This window comes from Lutra lutra, chromosome 6 (assembly GCF_902655055.1).
Source record: "Lutra lutra chromosome 6, mLutLut1.2, whole genome shotgun sequence".
NCBI lineage: Eukaryota > Metazoa > Chordata > Mammalia > Carnivora > Mustelidae > Lutra > Lutra lutra.
In genome coordinates, this window is record NC_062283.1 from 111,429 (window position 1) to 133,570 (window position 22,142).

At 58.4% G+C, this 22,142-nt stretch overlaps 1 protein-coding gene across 2 annotated transcripts in view; it reads right to left on the reverse strand.

Moving 5' to 3' along the window:
• GABBR1 (gamma-aminobutyric acid type B receptor subunit 1) overlaps positions 1-22,142 on the reverse strand; it is a 27,004-nt gene continuing 4,862 nt past the window's right edge. For both annotated transcript variants that reach the window (XM_047732883.1, XM_047732882.1), the window contains 18 exons: positions 21,563-21,723; positions 18,357-18,491; positions 17,929-18,099; positions 16,603-16,704; positions 16,004-16,069; positions 15,400-15,591; positions 9,242-9,484; positions 8,599-8,662; positions 7,370-7,447; positions 5,291-5,441; positions 4,753-4,885; positions 3,579-3,695; positions 3,382-3,489; positions 2,953-3,046; positions 2,302-2,429; positions 1,657-1,785; positions 1,360-1,503; positions 1-1,080 (listed from right to left, as the gene is read on the reverse strand). In XM_047732883.1, coding sequence (XP_047588839.1) covers positions 907-1,080; positions 1,360-1,503; positions 1,657-1,785; positions 2,302-2,429; positions 2,953-3,046; positions 3,382-3,489; positions 3,579-3,695; positions 4,753-4,885; positions 5,291-5,441; positions 7,370-7,447; positions 8,599-8,662; positions 9,242-9,484; positions 15,400-15,591; positions 16,004-16,069; positions 16,603-16,704; positions 17,929-18,099; positions 18,357-18,491; positions 21,563-21,723 — 2,390 coding nt within the window. In that variant the 3' untranslated portion in view covers positions 1-906. The remainder of the gene's footprint in view (positions 1,081-1,359; positions 1,504-1,656; positions 1,786-2,301; positions 2,430-2,952; positions 3,047-3,381; positions 3,490-3,578; positions 3,696-4,752; positions 4,886-5,290; positions 5,442-7,369; positions 7,448-8,598; positions 8,663-9,241; positions 9,485-15,399; positions 15,592-16,003; positions 16,070-16,602; positions 16,705-17,928; positions 18,100-18,356; positions 18,492-21,562; positions 21,724-22,142) is intronic.

The following is a 22,142-nucleotide window of genomic DNA, read 5'->3' on the forward strand; positions in this document are numbered from 1 at the left end:
CACGGTTCACTGGTTTATTGAGACTGGGGAGATCCCTCCCCAAGAGACACCTTGGCAGCAAGGGGATGTCCCCTCCTGCCCGGTGATTCCCTCTGTCCCTGACAGCCATCGGGGTTGGGGGAGCCTTCCTGTGGTTGGGATTCTCACCAACTGTCTACTGGAAGCAGCTCCCCAAGCCTGCCCCCATTTCTTCTCCCTCAAGTCCCCCCAGAAAAACACAAAACCAAAGGGAGCAGCCCTGGGAAGGAGGACGGGGAGCGTGGACATAGTGTGTATATGAGCACAAAGGTGGGGTGGGGGTTCAAGCAGAAAGCATGTGAGGGTGTGAGCTGCGGAGAGTGCATAAGGACGTGTAGGGTGCGCGCCTCGGGCTCTGCTAGGAGGATACAATGGTCTTAAGGTGCAAAGGCAAGGTACCCAGGTTCCATGAGCACACACAGGGGGAACACACGGGGAAACACGGATGTGCGCTGGTGGGGAAGGCCTCCGCTCAGCACACGAAGGGCGCAGGGGCCCCGAGTGCAGGAGGGAGGCAAGGACAGGGCACACACGTGAGCGCCAGAGGGAGAGGCACATGTGAGCACACATGCACACGCGCGTGTGTGTTGGGAAGTGTGAGCACGCACAGGGCAGAGGCGGAAAACTCCAGGGGGACGAAGCTGGCAGAGCGGTGAAGGGTGGGCGGGTGGAAGGAGACCAGGCTGCGGCCAGCACTGGCAGGAGGGGAAGGGGCGCAGTGCGGCGGGGCCAGGAAGCTGCAGCCAGGCACAAACCGGACAGCGTGGCGGTCAGAAAACTGCAAGCGCACGAGAGCAAACGCGCCGGGTCTACAGTCCTGGGGACCCAGCCGGTCCCAGACTCACAGAGGAGGCCTTCCTACCAGCCCCTCCCCAATCCCTGGGGCCCTCACTTGTACAGCAAATGAACCCGGCTCCCATCACAGCTGAGCCTGTCAGGGGGCTCATGGGGCCCCCTAGGCAGGCCCCCCGAGGGGTCTGGGGGCGTAGAGGGGTGGCGCCGGGGACGGAGCTGCTGACGAGACCGAAGCTGATGGCGCAGCTCGGAGACTCGCTCCTCTTTCTGCAGGAAGAGAGATTGGGAGAGGTTGGAAGAAGGGGAAGTGAGGCGGGGCCTCGCAGAGAAGAACGTGGGGTGTGAGCGGAGGACGGGGGAGGGACGCCAGGATGGACAGCAGACGCGAACATGAGGCACCAGGAACGATGGAGGAGAGCCAAAGAGCAAAGAGGGGCATCAGGTGAGGAGGGACCAGGGGAATGAGGAGTGGGAGGCGGGGGAGGGGAGAGAGGCCCATGCCCACAGATTTGTGCCAGTGCCCCTCACCCCCCAGCACCCCCACACCTCAGCAATGATCTTCTCCAGCTCACGGTTCTCCTTCTCCAACAGCCGGGACTTCTCCTCCTCGTTGTTGTTGGTGGATGAGCCTGTCTTCATGGTGTCCTGCGCCTCCGACTGCCACTCACCCCGGGTGATCAGCCTGCGCATCTGGGGACCAAGGATTGCACATGAGACGGGGGAGAGGACTGTCCATGACCAGCAGGTGGCGAGGCAAGCGGGGCCCCTCCCAAGGGCAGGAGCAGGAGGAGGCTCCCAGGAAGCAGGGCTGGACTGCGGGGACAGAAGCGGGGACCGCCTCACCTTCGGCACGAAGAGCACGACCAGAGTGATGTAGGAGGAGAACACTATGGCAAGGGACGCAAAGGCGAAGGCTGCATCCTGCTGGCTGGACAGGATCATGGTGACCGGGGCAGTGATGAGGCACAGGACCTGTGGGTGCACCCTGTTTGGGACCTCCAGGCTTTCCTCCCCCAGGAGAGAGCCCATGAGGACAGGTCCTGGGGGAACTTCCCATCGCTAAAGGCTCCAGACCCCAGGCCACCCTCAACTCCAGAGCGGGAAGAATCCCAAACCACGTCCTGCTCCAGGTCAACCCCCCCCTCAAGGCAGACGTGCTGGGATCCTCACACGGGCCCATTCAGAGTCCCTGAGCACTGAGCGTCTGGGAACTCTGGCCGGAAGCTGACTCGGATTCCAGCCAGGGAACCGGAGATAAGGCATCTCACTTCCCCACTCTGCTTCCTCACCTGTGCAGGGGGACAGTAATGTCTGCTTCGTGCACTCACGGGCAGAGCTGTAAAACAGTGTCTGTACAGGGCTTTACCCGCTGGGAAGTGCTTTACAGACCCGAGGCACTAAAAATCTTCTTCAGACTCCCGCCCACTGATCCTAGTCCCGATTCCTCCCCAGCAGCCCTAGGGTCAGCACCAGGTGTCCAAGGCTCACCGCCACATTGTAGATGGCCATGCCCACAGCCCGGTGGTCATTGATCTTCTCCGTAGACACACTCTTGGTCTCGTAAGCAAGAAAGATACCAAGCAGCAGCAGCAGCCCCTTGTAGCCGTAGAAAATGCCTGGAGCGGAGGCCACGGCCACTTGGCAACAAGACCTCCAGGCACCCACTCACCCCCCGGGCCCTCCACGCCCTCCACCTACTGCTGTTCCTGCTTTGAGCTCCACAAGTGAAGGGCCTCCTTTCTGATCGGCCCCTCTGACCTAGCACACCCGTCTCTGTCTGTTCCCCCAACTTGTCCCAACGTCCCGCTTCCTCATGGGACAGAGGAGGAAGACTGCGGACGCTATGTCCCCGCCCCTTACCCTCCAGGCTGAGGGCGGCTTTGCCCTTTCTGATCCTGCACCAGTGTGCAGGCCCTCCCCAGGCCTCCCCGTCCTGCTCTCACTCTAGGCAGCTGGCCAGACAGATGGGGTCAGGCGGTCCCACGGGCCACTCTGCCCCCAGCTCTGCCCCAAGCCTGCTTTATACCCCCGGCTCCTCACGGAAGAAGACCGGCTCTCCCTCCTTCCCAGAAAGGATCAGGGCAAAGCCACCCTCCTCCCTCGGGCCCTTCCGCACCGGCCCTCCCCTGACCCGCGCACCGAGCCACGTGTTCATCTTCCTGGAGCTGCAGTGCTCCAGCTGCGGCAGGATGGACACATCGATGTCTTCCTTCGGCTCCTCCTTGGCGAAAGTCTAAGGGAGAAACGGGGCCCCAGGGAGACACCAGTCACCCTCCCTGCCCTGCCTCTGCTCAGTCCTGATGCCCAGCTTGGCCTCCTCTTTCCCAGGTGGCCCTCAGCACAGATGCCAGGCCCCACTCTAGGCCCAGGAGTGCTTTCACGAGCACCTCGGAAGGGCGTGTTCCCAGCTTTCCATGATGCCTGGGACATCTACACACCCTTCCAGGATCCCCACCACCTGCCTCCCCACCTGCACTGGGCCTCCTTAGGGCACGGAGAGGCGGCTCTCCTCCTGGGTCCCCAGGCATGCAGAGGCCCCGACCCCCAGGGCCTCCTCTCAACGGGTACCTCGATGGTGCGGTGCAAGGGGTCCACGATCTGCCAGATGGCGAGAGTGAGGACGTCCATGCCCACCAGCAGGCCCACGGTGGCGTACAGCTTCCAGGGTTCCAGGGTCTGGGTGGACACAGAGCACAGGCAGGTCGGGGAACCCTCTGAACCCCGAGAGCCAAGGACCTATGGGCCGAGGTGAAGAAGCAGCTCACCTTCCTCCACTCCTTCTTCTCCTCCTTCTTCGTGAAGACCGTGTGGACCCACCAGATCTTAGTGAACATGGAGCCATAGCCCAGACTAAAGCCCAGACCCAGGAGCCAGAGGCGCGCCTAGGACAGGAGAGGGAGCAGGGCACAACCGTGCACAAAGGAGTGCAGTCAGGAGCCACGGGGGTGCACACAGGGCCAGAGAGTGGGTCTCTCTGCCTCCAGCAGCTTCCTCCCACCCACCTCCTCCTCTGCCAGCAGGGCCTCCTTGCTACACCCTCCTGTGCGAATCCCCAGCCCGGGTGTGCGGTGTGGCAGTACACCCTCCACCACACAGCCCCAGCTGGCCCGGCTCCTCGCCCTTTCCTCCCCCCAGGCTCCAGCCACGCCGACGGCTCACCTCATCTACTGGCTGTTCGACCCCCGCAGGCCACCTGAGTGACCGCCCCCCCCGTGCCTCCAGCTGAGGAAGGCCCGCACATCCTTGATACTCCAGTGCCAGTCCAGCTACTCCTGAGCCAGTCCTGAGCGGCCCCCGCCTGCTGCACAGACCTCTCACACATCCCGGAGGTCAGTGTGCCCCCTCCCACTGCTCTCTCATTTCCCTGGGGGCTGACAGCCTCTGGGGAAGTGTGCTTGTGTGTGCCAATGCCACGTGCCCAGCTGCATGGTCAGGACAGGGCCCAGGATGGATGAGTACAGACAGGCAGGGACAGGGGCTGTGTCCCACCAGCATTAACAGAGCTGCACATGTGTGGCCACGGAAGTCAGCCTTTCCCACAGCCCCGGGACCTCCCACACCCCAATACCAAGTGTGTGCCTCATCCCCGCCCCCCCGCCCTCTGCTCTCAGGTCCAGTCCCTGCTTCTACCCTTTCCCCAGGAGCTCACAGTTCCTGGGCTCCATCCTCAGCCCACAGCCAAGATGCCAGTGTTGAAGGGTTCTTTGTGCAGACCCTTCCTGCACCCGAGCGCCCCCCTCCATGAGGCAGGCCATGGCAACCTTGGAACTGGCTAGAGCCACCCAGCAGAGAGGTCTGGAGGGCGGGAAGAAAGGTCGCAGCCCACAGAGACTGGGGGAGCAGGGACAGTGCAGGAAAGGCCGTGCCCGGTGCCTCCAGGAACGGCTCCCAAGCGGGGAGGGCCAGGGTCCATGGCGAGTCTACCCGCCTCCTCCTCACCTGGCAGACGAAGGGGAACTGGCTTCTCCCGATGTGGTAACCATCCAGCCCGAGGGGGAAGACAGCCGCCAGCGCCAGGGAGCAGCCCACAGCAGTCAGATTGTTCAAGTTGGGCTGGGAGTTCTGGATGTAACTAGGGCAGAGGCGGGAGAGGAGGAGGGCGAGGAGCAGAATTAACCTCTTCTTCGGGGAGGCCCTGCTCTCCAGAGCCATGGGGCCTGCCCCAGCTGGTGCAGCCTGGGCCACAGCCCAGCGGGGGCAGGCAGAGGGCTCCCAGCACCCCCACCTGTACACATGGAGCAGAGCCCCCGTGGTGTCCCCCAAGAACTTGGTAGTTGTCGGTGAGCTGGTCTGGAGCTGGGATGGGACTTGCGTCTGGTTTCCCCCTTTGGTGGTCACGGTCACTGGGAATGCCAGAGTGGATGCCTCGCCCCCCCACGACCTGGCAGTTACACCAGTGTCATCTCAGTCCCTGCCAGGGGCATCACGGTCTCCGAGGGGCAGAGAGGAGGAGGACAGCATCCGAAAAGAAACTTACCGGACGTGAGAGTTGTAGATATTAAACGACAGACACACCACAGCCAGGACGATGCCCAGGCTGGACAGCACAGAGACCGAGATGAAGAGTTTCTGGGACATGAAGCGAAATGTCTTGATGACAAGGGTCTGGTCAGCCGGGGGGGCCCCTCCTGCATGGCATTAGGGGTAAGGGGAGGTCTAGTCAGCTGGGGGGGGGACACTCCTGCATGACACATTGGGGAGGGGTCTGGTCAGCTGAGGGGTCCCTCCTGCATGGCCCTGGGGGAGGGGTCTGGTCAGCTGGGGGGCCCCTCCTCGTGGCCCTGGGGGAGGGGTCTGGTCAGCTGGGGTCCCTCCTGCATGGCCCTGGGGGAGAGGTCTGGTCAGCTGAGGGGCCCCTCCTGGGTGGCCCTGGGGGAGGGGTCTGGTCAGCTGAGGGGTCCCTCCTGCATGGCCCTGGGGGAGGGGTCTGGTCAGCTGGGGGGCCCCTCCTCGTGGCCCTGGGGGAGGGGTCTGGTCAGCTGGGGGGCCCCTCCTGCGTGGCCCTGGGGGAGGGGTCTGGTCAGCTGGGGTCCCTCCTGCATGGCCCTGGGGGAGGGGTCTGGTCAGCTGAGGGGCCCCTCCTGGGTGGCCCTGGGGGAGGGGTCTGGTCAGCTGAGGGGCCCCTCCTGGGTGGCCCTGGGGGAGGGGTCTGGTCAGCTGGGGCCCCTCCTGCATGGCCCTGGGGGAGGGGTCTGGTCAGCTGAGGGGCCCCTCCTGTGTGGCCCTGGGGAGGGGTCTGGTCAGCTAGGAGGGGTCCCTCCTGTGTGGCCCTGGAAGGGGGTCTTGTCAGCTGGGGGGGTCCCTCCTGCATGACACTAGGAAGTAGGGGGAGGGGACAAGGAAATGAAGGTGAGGCAGAGAAAGGGGCAAGGGACACCTGTCTCTAGCCCCGAGGACGTGGGCCCCTCGCTGCCCTGAATGCTGAGTGGGGGTGCTGCGGAGCAATGCTGCCCGCAGCCCAGGGTGGCGGGGGTCTCAGGAAGCAGTCGGAAGTGAGAGGAGGGAATGGAGCTGGAGGCCAAGATGTGTCACCAAAGCTGTGGTGTTTCTGGTAGTGTTTGTTCTATGATATGTGTCTTTCTGACAGCAAAGGAAATGGGAGGGAAAGAAGGGAACGACCAAGAGGTGACGTTCGTGAGGTCTCTCAGAACTCAAATCAAAAGCTGCAGATGACAGTTGTAGAATCATAAAGCTAAGAGTTCGAAGGACCCACCTAGCCTCCGAACCCCAGGAAGACACCCGACCTGGGAGCTTCGACCCTGGCAGGGTGATGTTCCCAACAGTGTCTTCTAGCTATTATCAAGAGGAAACTCTGATTTGTCAACGAGTTCACAGCAAAAAAAAAAAAAAAAAAAAAAAAACCTAATTTCAATTTGCTTAGCTTTAAAAAGAGAAGTGTAATTTAGGCCATGAAGCATTTATAGCAGGAGAGAATACTGTCCTAAATTCAAATTATAAAAAAACATGTCAGAGCTCCAGCAGTGCCGGCAACTACCAGCTTCCAGTCGGGAAGGGCAGCTGGCAGCTGCCTCTGTCCCTAACGTGCCCTCTTCACCGGCAGGTCCTTCCTCCTGTCCACCTGGAGCGTCCTTCCCATTGCCTGTCGTTTGGCCCACGAAGCGCATGAGCAACACTTGCTTTTACTTTGCCTCTTTAAAAAGCACATCTGAGGGGAAGACAATCCAGGAGGTTTTGCAACCTCTCCTATAATTTAAGCAACTAGTTTCCTGAGAAAGATGAAGAGGCGACTCCAAGCTCCAGTGGCTGGTTCAGATAGATCAAGGTACCAGAACATCTGGGAGACCTACACGGGGTTTCCACGGCCACCCCCCATGCGCCGCATCTCTGATCCTATTACCTGAGCAGCACATTACTTTTGCTAGTGCATTGCTCCCTCTTCAAATACATACCCCACCCATGTCTTAACCCGGACCCTGGCCCATCTCCTTGGCACATTTCCAGCTGATGGCACCTGCCACCCCAGCCTCGTTCACGTGCACAACACTTGGTCTTGCTTGCTCAGAGGCACCGAGGAATACAGACAGGACCCGCTTACCAATCCACTTGTCCGTTTTGGACCAGGAAAGATCGTCCTTAGTGCTGTCATAGTAGCCGATCTTCTTGTAGCTGCCCCCTGGGCGGGAGACAACGGAAGGCTGAAGAGCCCAGCCCAGGCCCGAGCTTCTCACTCCCCTCAAGTCACTCTCCCTGCTTGCATCTGAGCCCCCAAGGGGTCCCTGGGAGGACAGGAGGGCTCTCGAGTCAGCCACCTGGCTGACAGGAAATGCAAGGTGTCTGCCAAGGCTCATGGGTGTGTGAGAGCATCTCGGGGGTTCGAGGCCTCTGGGGAGAGGGCTCTGAGACGCCACTGCTCAGCCTTGCGCCTCTCCCGCCGATCGTCTCACACTTCAATTCTGGCTTCAGAAGCCTGCGACATCTCTGCTGATTCTCCCTCTCATGACAGACAGAATCACAGGATCTATTTTCCCAGTGGCTTTCATTTTAATTTTAGAAATTTCTCTTCTGTTGGCTTGGGTTCTAATTCCTTGGAAAGTTGCATCTGCCTCTTAGAGCCACGAGGTGGGGGGTAGTTCAGCCATTCCTAAGAATTCCTGTACCAGAACTTTTCCCTCAGAAGCCAAACCACAGCCCTGGGGTTTGGGCTACAAGGAGGATCTGTGGACAGGTGGGAGCGGGGAGAAGGGGAGGGCACGCTCCAGGAGGCTGCGAGCGGCGTGGGGACAGCCCGACCGGCAGAGGCTCGGCAGGTACGTGTGTGCTGACGTTTAAGGAGATACAAGTGAGGAAAGCCAGATTACACAGGAGACCCAAGAATCAGAAAAGCTTGCTTAGACAGCAAGGAAATGCAGTAGGTTTCCTCTAAAAATAGCAGCTCTGCTAGACTCCACTAGCCTGGAGTCCGCAGTCTGCACCTGACAAGGGTTAGCCCCTCAGAGCCAGGCTCCCAAAGGGAAATTTCTGAAATCACAAGGGAAGCCCCTGGAGAAAGGCAGTGTGTCTGCCCCTTCCCAGGTCTGGGCACCCCCCGACCCCCACTGAGCTTTTTACTCTTCTTATTAGATAAATGCTTGAAGAACCAGTTCAAAGAGAAGAGCAGATGGGCACGCACAAGCCACCATCCCGATCTCCTTCCTCGGGCGGTGACACCAGACCTCAGCCCGCACCCCTGGGCTCAACCTGCCACTGCCAGACCCCGTGGCCCCACACCCCTGCGCTCCCCATGCACCGCCCAACCCTGCGGGCCCCCCACACCCCTGCACTCACCCTGCAGCTGCTCAATGAGCGTCCAGGCCATCCGGGAGCCGCTGGCATCAAACACCACGTGACCCTGCGTGCGGGAACATGCGGAGGCGGCAAAGGTGATAAAAGTGGGAGCCAGGAGAGAGCGTCAGGGCCTCTCCGGATCCTTATGTGTTTGATGTCATTGAGCCTCTGAATGAATTCTATTTATGGCCTTTGCCTGCATATAGGACATACCCCAGATGCCCATACCCTAGATTTTAGAAACATTCTTCTTTGGAAAAGAAGCTTCACCCGTGGGATTTGAGTGGGAAGCGTCCTCGGACAGAGCCCCAGGAGCCCCGGCCTCTGGCTGTGTGGCCCAGGCATGGCACCCAGTCCCTCTGGACGCTGTTCTCCCCACTTGGAGAGGGACAGATGACCGCTCAGACTGTCTCCTCTTAAAATCCTGTGATTCTCATCTGACTCATAAATATCTGGACTGAAAATAAATGAGGGAAAGGCTGAAAGAAATGGAATACAGCATCTTCCCCTCTTGCCTCATGGGGGTTTTTCTGGCTTGGGGGTCTGAGACCGATCCCTTCAGGTTAACATGAGCGCAGGAAAGGAGGGCACGCGCCCTCTTGGGGGAGCGCAGGGGAGCATGGGGGAGACTGCTGCCACTCACAGAGACGCCCTCAAAGGACGAGGAGTTCATCGCCCGGTAGATCTGGTCGGTAATGGTCTGGTTGTTATAGTTGAAGTCTTCCAGGCGCACACCGGAGTGGCCACCCCCACCGGACGTCTTGTTCAGGGCCAGCGCCAAGGCCCAGATGGCATCGTAGGCCAGCGGTGCCTCCTGGAAGCCACCAGTCTCCTCGGGGTGTCTCTTAAGCCTCTTGGTCAGTTTCTCCACAAACTCCTGGGATGTCTGCGGAGGGAGGGATGGGGCAGAGGGTTGGAGGGGGCGTGGGGCACACTCCCAACGCGGCTGCAGCCCTGTAATCCAACAGAGGGTGGTGTTTTGCCATCGGAGGGAGCACACAAAACTTTGAAAGCTGGACTTGGAGGGGCTGGACTGGAGCTGGGGTGAGCCGGGCCCAGGAGCCTCAGCACACAGCCGCTGGCCCAGAACTGGAGCCAAAGTTGTAAGGAGTGGACACTGCACAACAGACGGCAGAAGAAAGTAGAGGTGGGCCTGCATGGCGACGTCCTCCCAGGCTCAGACGTTCTCCGTGGGCCGGACCCGGCACCTCACAGCCCCTGTGATTCTAAAGCAGCCTAGAGGGGCCCCGGCCTTCCTCACTGGACCCAAGCAGCGCACTACCTCCCTGAGTGCTCTCCCCTGCTTTCAGCTCCCAGGCCCTGGAAGGTTCGTGGGACACGGGGCCCCAGAGACACTCGTCACGTGATTGAAAGCTGGTATTCAGGCTCTGCCCACCCTCCCCACCCTCTATCTTTGTTCTCCAAGAAAGCTGAAGACAAGGACAGCTCCTGTAACTCTCCCATGAAATGGGTCAAGAGACCTGAATTTCTATACCTGGCAATGACCTCGTTTGGCTAAAAACCACAGGTAAATTGCTCAAGGGTTTGGAAATGTCTACTGTGCAATGGAGAAAAACACACCTGGCCTTTCTGACCTCCCAGAAGCCATACAAGGAAAGGCTCGGTGGCCCCCTCTTCGCAAGGCAGCAGTAACAGAGAGGGCGAGATCTGGGATGTACCAACAGCCTCACCCTCTAAGGAAGGAGGGAGCAGATGAAGAATAAAAAAAAATCTGTTCCCCGTGCCCTGCCCGCTTTTCTCTCTACTGAACTTTCTGAAAACATGGGACAGGGGAGTGCAAGGCACAGACAGTGCGGAAACAGCCTTGGAAAACTAGCCCGGAACCGACCACACCCGCTGCTCCACAAGCGGGAGGCCAGGACCGCGTCCCGTCCCCCTGCACACCTCTGCTCCCGGCACCGTGCCTGGCCCAGGACCGACCACGTCCGCTGCATCACGTCCGCTGCATCACGGCAGGGAGCTACTCTGTGTGGCGCTGTGAGGTGGTCCGTGTGACCGCACACTTGTCTCCCACACGGAAGGCACCGCCCAGACCACGCGCTCCGGGTGGGAGCGCTCTGCAGGGGAGTGCTGCCCATGGCGGACGCCATCCAAGTGTGTGGTCCCGAAGTGCCCTCCGCTCAATTCTGCTGCAAACTCTGATCACGCTAAAAAAGTTTTAAAAATGTCCACTGGGCAGATAAACAGATGCATGGATGGATCCCAGGTCCACCCCATCCACCCGCCCGCTGAGAGACCTCAAACGAGTTATCAAACTGCACTGGGAGGTCATTCAGCTTTAGAATGGGGTGACACTGGCTACCTCGAAGAGCCACTATGGGAAACCACAACATATAGAAAATGCGGGGTATAAAGTCAAGTCGCAGTTTGTCTTTAAAAGTCCCCCTGTCCCTCAGCCTCACATTCGTCATGGTCGCTCAGATCTACAGTCCAGCTTGGCATCTCATGTCCTGTGTCTCCAACTGTCTCTGCAGCATCTGGAGCTATAAGATCAATAATCCAAAATTTAAAATATCTAAGACAAGGCTCCACTTTCCCTCACTCCCCAACACTTCCCAGTACATGAGATTGAAGGCTTGGAATCAGCAAGTCCTCTTAATTCCTCCATTGAAATGTTTCTTTTGGGGTTTTTTGAAGATTTTATTTATTGGGGGGCGTCTGGGTGGCTCAGTGGTTTAAAGCCTCTGCTTTCAGCTCAGGTCATGATCCCAGGGTTCTGGAATCGAGCCCCACATCGGGCTCTCTACTCAGCAGGGAGCCTGCTTTTCTTCCTCTCTCTCTGCCTGCCTCTCTGCCTACTTGTGATTTCTGTCAAATAAATTTTAAAAAAAATTAAAAAAAAAAAAGATTTTATTTATTGGAGCACCTGGGTGGCTCAGGTCATGATCTCAGGGTCCTGGGATTGAGCCCCACATCAGACTCTCTGCTCAGCAGGAAGCCTGCTCCCCCCTCTCTCTGCCTGCCTCTCCGTCTACTTGTGATCTCTGTCTATGTCAGATAAAGAAATAAAAATCTTTTAAAAAATTAAAATTAAGGGGTGCCTGGGTGGCTCAGTGTGTTAAATCCTCTGCCTTCGGCTCAGGTTATGATCCCAGGGTCCTAGGATCGAGCCCCACATCGGGCTCTCTGCTCAGCAGGGAGCCTGCTTCCCCCTCTCTCTCTCTGCCTGCCTCTCTGCCTACTTGTGATCTCTGTCTGTCAAATAAATAAATAAAAATCTTTATTAAAAAAATTAAAATTAAATAAAGATTTTTTTTTTTTTTTTTTTTTTTTTTTTAAGATTTATTTATTTATTTGATAGAGAGATCACAAGCAGGCAGAGAGGCAGGCAGAGAGAGAGAGAGGAGGAAGCAGGCTCCCTGCTGAGCAGAGAGCCCGATGCGGGGCTCGATCCCAGGACTCTGAGATCGTGACCTGAGCCGAAGGCAGCGGCTTAACCCACTGAGCCACCCAGGCGCCCCAAAAATTAAATAAAGATTTTACTTATTTCTTTGACAGAGAGAGACACAGTGAGAGAGGAAACACAAGCAGGGGGAGAGGAGAGGAAGAAGCAGCTTCCCATGCAGCAGGGAGCCCGAACCCTGGGATCACAACCTGAGCCGAAGGCAGATGCTTAACCGACTGAGCCACCTAGGCCCCCTCTTGAAATGTTTCATTAAGACCATCAGTGCCTACACAGAACAGTCTTAATTATAATAATAATAATAACAGGGGCGCCTGGGTGGCTTAGTCATTAGGCATCTGCCTTTGGCTCAGGTCATGATCCTGGGGTCCTGGGATCGAGCCCCATATCGGGCTCCATGCTCAGTGGGAAGCCTGCTTCTCCCTCTCCCACTCCCGCTGCTTGTGGTCTCTCTCTCCCTGTGTCTCTGCCAAATAAATAAATAAAATCTTTTAAAAAAAATAATAATAAGACCTAACATTTATATTTCCTTACAATGTTCCAGGCATTTTTTCATTTTTCTGAGGTGTACGTAGATAGAAACAGGCACATAAAGTTTAACTTGCCGGGAGTGACAATGCGTGGCAGGGCTGGGATTCAAGCCCAGGCAGCCTGGCCTCAATGCCCATACTCTTCCCAGGACCCTCACGTCGCCTTGGCACGCTGACATGCCTCTCTTCCCAAGAGCGCCTGCTCGGCCGCCAGCAGCGGGCTGCCTTCCTGAGTGGTCCTTCACAAGTCTGTCCCATCCCCAGTTCGACGTACACGCTGGGCCACAAGAACCTCCGATGGAAAGGGATTCACGCAGCCTGCACGGTGCTCTCCCCACCCAGACCTTCGACTCTTCCCCGGCTCCAGGCCACTTGACAAACATGCTTACCCCAAAAATCGTTCCCCCTCAGGCCAGCAAAGATACCACTGCAAAATTTTCAGGTGGAAACATTACTAAGCAGCTCAAGAAAAAGTAAACAGCAAAAATTCCACAACCCACAAAAATCAGTAAAGTAATCAAGGGCAGCATTATGACCCTAATTTTCTGGCGGCCTGATGGCCCTGCTGGCTGTGTCTGTGTGAGGGATGCCTGACCTTGACCTCGAGTGTACATCCTGAGGCAGCTTCTGATTTCAGATTCTACCAAGATCTGACGGGACCTCTGCCCCAATCTGTGAGAACTGGAAGAGAATGTCATCTCCAGGTAAGGCCACCTCCCAGCTGCCCCTCTAGCCCAGAGCTATCATAGGTCCCCAAAACCACTCCAACTCAATCTCCCACGCCGGGTTCCTTTCTAAGCCAGGGTTTCTCCATCCCTGCATGACTGACATTCGGATCAGGAGAATGCCTTGCTGTGGGGCACGGACCTCTGCGTTCCAGGCTGCCGGGAAGCATGCCCATTTACCCGCTAGACGCCGATTGTGACAACGAAACTGTCTCTGGACATTGCTCTGGCCAACAGTTCTCAAAATATGGTCTCAAATCAGCAGCATCAACAGCCCTAGGGAACCTGCTGGAAAGGCCCAGACCCACTGCATCAGGACTTGTGAAGGAAGAGCCCAGTAATCTGTCCTAACCAATCCTCCAGGCCAGTAACGTCGGAGAATGAGGGCCCAAATGAAGGGACAGCAGTTCTGCTTCTCTTCTAGACCCAGTCTGCGTCGCTCTGGGTCCCAGGTCCAGCCCCTGCTTCTCATCTCCCTCTCCCTGGGCCTGCCTGATGCATCCACCATCTCTTCCCTGCTCAGTCGTTATGGCTGCTCTGCCCCCTGGAAAATCCTCGCTCTCCCACTGGGCACTTCCAGCGACCACGCAGACCTGCTGTCCCTAGAAGCTCTAGGGCCCCAAAGGCACCACGTTTGTCTAGAGACCCAGAGCCAGAAAGACGACCCTCCAGCGCAGTGAGCTCCAGAGCCCAGATGTCCATCCACACCCCTCCCCCGGTCCCTGCTCCCTGCCAGGGGTTCCTTTAGCTCCCTGCTGTGGGGCAGAAGCCAGGACGTACAGGCCCTGGGCTCGGGGTGCTGAGAAGCCTCTGGGATTTGGGGCAGCTTCTCTACTTCTGAAGGTCTCCAGGATGACTCGCTTCTCAGGTGCTCTACAGGGTGGTGACCCTCCAGAATCTTCCAGGCTATGTTTCAACCATGATACCTGAAACATGAAGTCCCTCGGAACTCCCCAGGACAGTGTCCACAATCAGAGTCCGCGGACACAGTCCACCGCGAGGACAGACGGCCTGAGTCGTCTTCCTCTCCGGCTCAGAAGCTGCCGTCAGCCAGACAGTGTCGCCAGCAAAGGCACAGGCTCTTCTGTCGGGCTTCCCGGTTTCCCATGGCAGCAACACGGCAGAGTGGTTTGGAGTTAGACTCAAACGGGGTCAACTCTGGCTTCCCCACTCAGCAGTTTTGGAGCCTGGGCCCAGTCCCTCAACCTCTCTGCATCAGTTTCCTGGTCCGTAGAATGGACACAAGAAACCTCCAGCCAGCTTGGCTGGGAGGTCACAGATACCAGGTCCCTGATTCCTGGGTTACTGCACAAAAGCAATTATGACTACACCTCTGTTTTCAATGGGGTATTTGGGGCTTTACAACCATGAGCTCGCCCCTAGTGTGCTTCCCAAAACAGGCCTTCCGGGCCTGGGGTACGCCTGGCAAAAATGAGCAGACACGGAGGTTGCCTCATCAGCTCGCCCAAGATCCCCGTCTTCCCCCAGATAGAACCCTGAGCAAGAACGGAGCCTCGGCCTTGTGCCCTGCTCACTCCTGCCCCTCGCCTGCCGGCTGCCCCAGCCTTTCCAGATCAGGCGACATGCCTTCTAGCCCCAGGCCTGTCACCAATCAGCTCCCTGGAACGAACAGATTTCAAAAGTCCCTTGTACATCTAAAACTCTAAAAAAGGATCATTAAAAAAACATCAGGAGCCAAGCTAATTGAGTATCAGTCAGGAGTGAGTATTAAGCAACTGCAAAGGACGCTAAAGTCCCTGAGAAAACAAACTGCGTTCCTGCTCCGGCGGGAACAGCCCTCGTATCAAGGTGTGCGTGTGCACATGCGTCTGTGTTGTCATCAACGCCTCTCCCTCCTTTGACTTCTCACCAACCGCTCCTTGTTGCCATGGTAACAGCCCTTCCTCTCATCAGGGGCCTCGCACACATACCACTCCCGTCCCTCTTTCTGTTCCTGCTCAAGGAAGTCAGAGCAGAGGTGGAAGCCGCAGGAAGCGCTGTGCAGACAAGCCTGTGTGCCCTCCTGGGCCTGCGAGGTCCACTCCCGCTCCCACCCCCCACGAGGCGGCCCTGCCCCCGCGCTCCCCACAGCCCTGGCCAGCGGCCCCGCCCCCGCGCTCACCATGTTGGAGATGCTGCGGGTGTTGGCAGGGTTCAGCATGACAATCTCGGTGGTGATGTGGCCTTCCACGGCCTCGGTCATCTCGTCCACCGTGCAGTTGATGGACGGGTCATAGATCTTGAACCAGTTGTCAGCGTACCACCCGATGAGGAACCAAACGTACTTCTTCCCGAAGAGCCGCTCCTTGTACACCTAGGTGCAGAGAACGAGCAGGGCTGGGGCTCTGTGGCCTTTTCTGGCCTAATTCCCTTGATGCGATCCAGCCCCTCGGGAATCAGAGGAGAGCAGAGAACTGCAGAGAGGACTCTACAAGTCTTGGCCGGCGTAGGAGCCGCTCAGGGACTCCTCCTTCTAAGTTCCTCCCCAGCCAGTCAGGAAAGATGGGGTCCAGGGGATCCTGCGGGAACACTAAGGGGGAGGAAACGGAGACCCGGAGAATGCTCTGGGTGCGAGAAGCCAAGAGACGGAGTCGGAGCTGAGAGACAGGGACGTCATACTGACCATCGCCTCCGACCGCCGGCTACCAACCTGAGCAGAGAGACCCCATCAGACAGCCCCGGGCAGAGCCCACCCAGGCCCCTCCCGCTCCGGAGGCCAACTCTACCTCACAAAACACTTTCCGGGCTTCGGTCTCATAGAAAAGTCCCACGATGATTCGGGCATCCTGGCGCTACAGAGAGAGAGAAACCGCTCCTGAGAGCCACCCGGAAACCCCCAAGCACTTCCACACCTTGGATTCCCTGCCCCGGAGATCTCACTGCAGGGTCTGCTCACGGGGTGCTGGGCAAGTGCCAAGTGGACGATGAGAAGAAACGTGCCAGAACCGGAATTCTGTGACGGAACGGAGCTGCCGGCGCACGTGAGGGCGGCAGTCCCACAGTCGTGCTGCCGCACACCCACGCGTCCCGCCAACGGTTGGCTTACACGGCACCTTCCGTCCACCGTGTGCAAGGCACAGTGCGACTCCTCCCAGGACACGCGGCCTCACACTGTGCATGTGTGTACATGAAAACACCTACCAACGCTTCGCACACCTCAGGCTTATACGATGGTATATGCTAATTATAGCGGGATACAGAAAAACAAAAAACAAACAAACAAATGAAACCCACCTGCCCCTGCCTGGTTCTCCTCTCCCATCCCCCTCCATCCCCCCAACCTGGTCCCTACACAGGCGGAGCCCGCCACTCCCGAGCAGCACACCTTCAGGTTTTTGACCGGCACAGCTGGATCGGAGAAGAAGCTCTGGCGGAAAGTGATCTCGATTCCAGCCTCCTTCACTCGCTCCTCTAGGTCGTCCAGAGTCTTGGGTGGGAATGAGAAGGAAATGGAGAAAATGTGGGGCATGCGATGGAGTCAAGAGCAGAGAACATACTTGGGGACTGCACAGAGCAGGAGGAGGGGCAGCTCTGAACCGTCCTCCCGCCACGCCTGTCCCCGGGGCCGTGGAGGGCGGCAAGGAGAGCGTCTGCAGCCTCGGGATCCACACTCAACCCAGGAAGGTGCACGAGAGCCCCTCCTGCGGGTCTGTGTCCCGGGAGGTCGCCCCACTCACCCCAGTCCCACCAGGCAGCGAGAGCAGGGGAAAGGAGAGAAGACGCAGGGAGAACGAGACAGGTCTGGTGTGCACAGCACAGTCTCAGCTCAAGGGCCAGAAGCGTAGACAGAGGTGTCAGAGGACACCCTGAATCACGGAGGGACTGGGGGAGGCTTAAAGGGGGTGCAGCTGCAGCTCCCTTACACTGAATGTAAGGGAGGATGGGGGGTCCGAAGACTGGGAGAAGTGAGAGGACTGGACTGTCTTCTCCAGCGCCCAGCCCTACATTTCCTCTCCCCACTTCCATGTCTCCTGTCTCTCTGCCTCCCTCCCTTTTCCTTTCTCTCCCTCCTTCTCTGTTCCCTCTCTGTTCCTGCTGTTCCTTCTCTATCTCTCAATCTCTCTCTCTCTCTCTCACCCACACACACACATGCGCACACACACCAAGTGTCTGGAATTTGCTACCTTTCTTGGTTCGTATCTTATATTCCCTCTCTTATCTCAACTTTGGAGTGAACCTACTTTAATGGAAGTGGGTCATTTTGGGTCTATCCACCTGGGAAAGAGAGCATCAAAGGGAAAAAAGTGTCCTAAAACCAAAAACTTGGAAAGGATCCCGAAAACCTAACTCTGTTTATTCCTCTGGCTCCAGAGAGAACATGCACTTAACCCACTCAGAATGAGTTTGCTTTGGTAAAGAAACAGGTTCTTTGGGCACCAGGGTGGCTCAGTCGGTTAAGGGTCTGGCTTCGGCTCAGGTTTCAATCCCAGGATCCAGCCTGGCATCAGGGTCCCTGCTTGGCTGCAAGCCTGCCTCTCCCTCTCCCTGTGACCCTCCCCCTGCTCATGCGCACACACTCTCTCTCTCTCTCTGTGAAATAAATAAACAAAAATATTAGAAAAGAGAAGAGAAGAAAGAAGCAGGCTCTTCTGCCCGGGAGGAACCCTGGCCACTGCCCCGGGCGCGGGGCCGGCCACACAGGCCTGCTCACCGAGGTGAAGACCTCCGTGGTCTGCTGGATGGTGGCGATCCTCCTCCAGCCCCACTTCTCAAAGAGCTTCACGCGCGTGGGGTTGTGCAGCGTGGCCGACGGATGAGTCCGAAAGAATGTGGGAAAACGCTGCCGGTTGGACAGGGCCGGCGAGCTAGAGCCATAGGACAGCTGAAGGACAGGGACACGGTGCGGGACAGGCTCGCCCAGAGCTCCTCTGCGACCCTGCTGGCTGCCCCAAGCCTCCCGCCCACCTCTGCCCTGTGCGCAGCGGCTCACACGCCCGCAGCTCAGGTCCTGCTGAGGAGGAGCAGGGAGCTGCGGCTCTCGGGCTCTCGGGCCACCGCTGGACGAGGCCCCAACGGCCTGAGAGTCCCGGAAGTGGCCCCCCCACGGCCCCCCATTCTCAGCCTTCTGGCCCGGCCTACCACGATGAGGTTCCACATCCTGGCAGCCTCAGCCACCAGCGTGGACACGGAGCTGCAGCCGGGCATAAGGATGATCTTGATGGGGTCATTGTACAGCAGCTCATACAGGTACTTGGTGGCTTGGCCTGGGTCACACTGAAGGGGGAGGGGTAAGCGTCGGGGGTCCTCAGCAGTCCAGTCACTTCTCAAATACCCATCCCCCCTGTCATCAGCACCACGTTCCTCTCCTTCCCATCCAGTCTCTGGCTCCCCTCACATACCAAGCCCGCCCCTCATCTTCCCCTGCACCTTCACCCATGCACACACCTCCACCACGATCGCTGCAAAGACCACCTTTCCTCCCTCCCTCCCCCCGCCTACCTTCCTCTGTCACCTTGTCCCCTTCCCCGTGTTTCTAAGCTCCCAAGGTCTGTGAGTTTTAGGAAAGAGTCTGCAGGAATGTGAATGAACCCCCCCAAGTCCCCAGACAGCGTCCTCAGAGCCAAGCTATGGAAATTCCTCCTTCCGCCTCTGCAAACTCCCTGTCTGTTGGCCCCTGTCGGTCCCCTGCTCCTCTCTTTTCCAGGCTAGTGATAAATAAACACGAGGACAACAGGGAACAAGGTCACTAGGGAGTCCTGCTTGGCTATCCCTCCCCTCCTGCTGGGCCCTGACATTTGACCGGTCCATTAGAAAAAGAGGCGCTTCGAGGGGGTGGCAGTGAGGGAGAAACAGGGGAGGAAGACCTGGGGAGAACAAACAGTGTGAGGTTCTCAACAAACCAGATGCTTTTAGGGGTGCCTGAGGGAGGGGCAGGGAGATGGGGAAAGTAAACAATGCAGAAAGCTGGGGAGGGAAGGGACATGGGAAGGAAGAGCCGCATGGTGTCCCCCTGCCTGTTCCCCTCCTGCTGGAGGATGACATTTCAGAAGCTGCTGGAGCCCCAGAGGAAGTCGAGAAGAAATGGAAGGCCGTGGGGAGCACAGGCAGGCGGCACAGGGGGCTGGGGACGGTGACATGGGGGCAGGCCAAGCAGGAATAAGGAAGGCCCCTAGAGCCTGCTCACTTCCCACTGGGGCCTGACATTTGAGACACCGTGGGAAGCTGGAGGAGGGGAGACCGTGGAGCAGGAAGCAGCCTCTGCGGGCCCCCCACCCCCCGCGAAGGGGTGTTTTTGAAGACTTTGCCTTCCCACCCAGCTTCTAGGAGCATCTCGGCCATTCTTGGACCCCACTGTCCCGTACTGCCCTAGCAGGTTACCCCAGATCCTAGCCCAGTACCCCTGCAGCCTGGGAAAGGGTGGCGGGAACAGGGACACATAAGAGCACATACAACACACACACAGGGCGAGGAGGCAGGCTGACCCAGGGCTGGGTTTGCTCCTTCCTCCCCTACTCTCCCTCTTCCACACTCAGTTCCTCCCTGCAAATTCCCTGATTCTCACCCCCTCCCCAACAGACTTCCTCTCAGCCTGCTCTGTCTTCTGCGAAGGCTCCGGATTTGCAGGCAGGAAACCACACATTCCAGTTTGCCTGCTTTCCGCTCTCCCTCCCTGCTTCTTCCAGTTTCTCTTCCATCTCCCTTTTCCCAGGCCCCCCATCTGCTCCCCAGCACCTCCGGGGAGTCACCTGTCCCAGAGCATGAGTCTGAGCTCACACATGGGGCTATGGGGCTCCCAGGATCCCTGTGACCCCCTCTCCTGACCCTGGCACCCATCCCTCCCACTGCAGGCTCCCACCCTCCAGCAGACCCAACCCTCTGCTCCTCTCCCTGCCTCTCCCCACAACACCTCATTTTTTTTCCTGGTACTGCTGCTCATTGACAAGGACCCTAGGGGCAGCCACTAAGGCACACCAGGACAGGACGAATAATGGTAAAAATGCAGATTCTTGGGATTCATTCCTGACCATGGAGTTCGTCGAATCTGTTTTAAACCCAGTCCTCTGGTGAATCTTGTGTACACAGAAGTTTGGAAATCCCTGCCAAAGTGTCAGGAGGGGTTTGAAGTCCTCTCTCCAAGCTGCTAACAGTGCTTGTGCTCTCTTTTCTCCAGGCACCCCACCTTCAACCCCACTCCGCCCGCTCCTCCCTCACAAACCTATTTCTCGGTGCAGACAGCTGCTCAAAAGAATGAGGACACATCCTGGGTCCACCCAGGAGAAATGACCACAACCTCACCTCTGCCCTCCACTCTCCTCTCCTCCAGCCCTGTGGGAGGCTGGGGGCCGCATGTCAGAGAAGATAAATTTGAGGTCCCAAGTCTCTTTCCTTCCCTGTGCCACGTCCTTCCCCACATTCCCAGTCACTCACAGGGGATAGGGTGGGAAAGTATTATGGGGCCACCCTGTGCCACCCAACCCAGATGTTCTTTCCTTCCCTTTCCTCTCTTCCCCACCACCCTCACCCTACATCCTACTTTCCTCCTCACATCTTGGAGGCCACAATACCGTAAGGAAGATAAACTTAAGACCCAAGTTCCACAGGACGCCCAAGAATTGAGCTCTGTCCCACACTTCCTCATCGCCCCCTCCCCTACTACCATTCTTTCCTGCTCCCTCTCCTGCCTCTGTCCAGACACCCCCCTTTCCCCCACGCAACTGTGAGGGTTCCTGCGTGGACCTCTAATCCGCTCATTTTCCCAGTGCCTCTGCCCAGCCCCGGACCATTCGCTTTTCCAGAACATGATATGCCACATATCCCACAGTCTGGGAATCCTCGGCAGGACAGGGCTCACAGCTACCCCACTGTCTGTTGTGACAAATAAACCAGAGCGCTCTAGTCCCTCAAATTTTTCCTTATTGGGTCCCAACCTGCTGCCAAGATTACCTTGTTACCATGGTAAATCAGAAACCCTCCTCCAGCTCACCCCTGACACCTCCTCCAACCCCGGAACCCATCCCAGGGTTAGTTGACTCCCCGGGACCAAGATCAGCTTGTACCCTAAATCCACCACCAGTCTCCCCAACCCTCCCCCCACTTCCCTGCGTCCTGGGGAGCAGAAGGGTCTGCCTCACAGCCTGATTCACCCTCCTAAGCCCCTAGACCCTCATCTTGAACCTGCAGCCCCTATGACTGTCCCCAGGCTTGCGCACCCCCAGCCCCTCTCCGGCTAGTCACACGTGGGAAGGGTCTGCTTCGCAATCCGGAGTCCCTCGGACCGAGGCGCGCGCGGCTGGCTCCTGCCCCCCAGATCCCCGCCGCCCGCCCGCTCCCACGTCCGGGGCTACCTTGCTGTCGTGGTGGATGAGCTTGAGCTCATAGTCCGGCAGGATGTCCCTGCGGCTGTTCACGTCCTCCAGCGCCATCTCCACCGCGGGCTGGCAGGCCTGGCCCCCGGGCCAGCCCCCGCTCATGGGGAACAGCGCCCCGATGTACACTGCGCGCCGTTCTGAGGAGGGGTGCGGGGGGACCCGCGGGTGAGGCCGCGGGAGATGAGGGGAGTGGGAGGCCCACACCGGAGTCACCCCCGTCGCCATCACCACCAGCAGCGGCAGCGGCCACCGCACCCGGGGAGCGGGGACCCCCGGACCCATGGCCGGGAGGGAGAGGGGCTGTTTGGGGAGGGGGAGGAGCTCAGGGGGGACACTTTTCCTGGGGAGGGCTGCTGAGGGGGAGTCGAGGAGGCGCCTCCATCTCGGCTTGTGTAGGGAGGAGGGGGCGAGGGCCCCAGGGAAGCGGGGAAGGTCGGCTTCCTAGGGCCCCCGCGGCTCCAGCTCCCGCCACGGCCACCGCCACCTCCACCGCGGACTCTCCTCGCGGACTGACTGACCGACCGAGGGGAGGAGGAGGAGGAGGAGATGGCAGGCT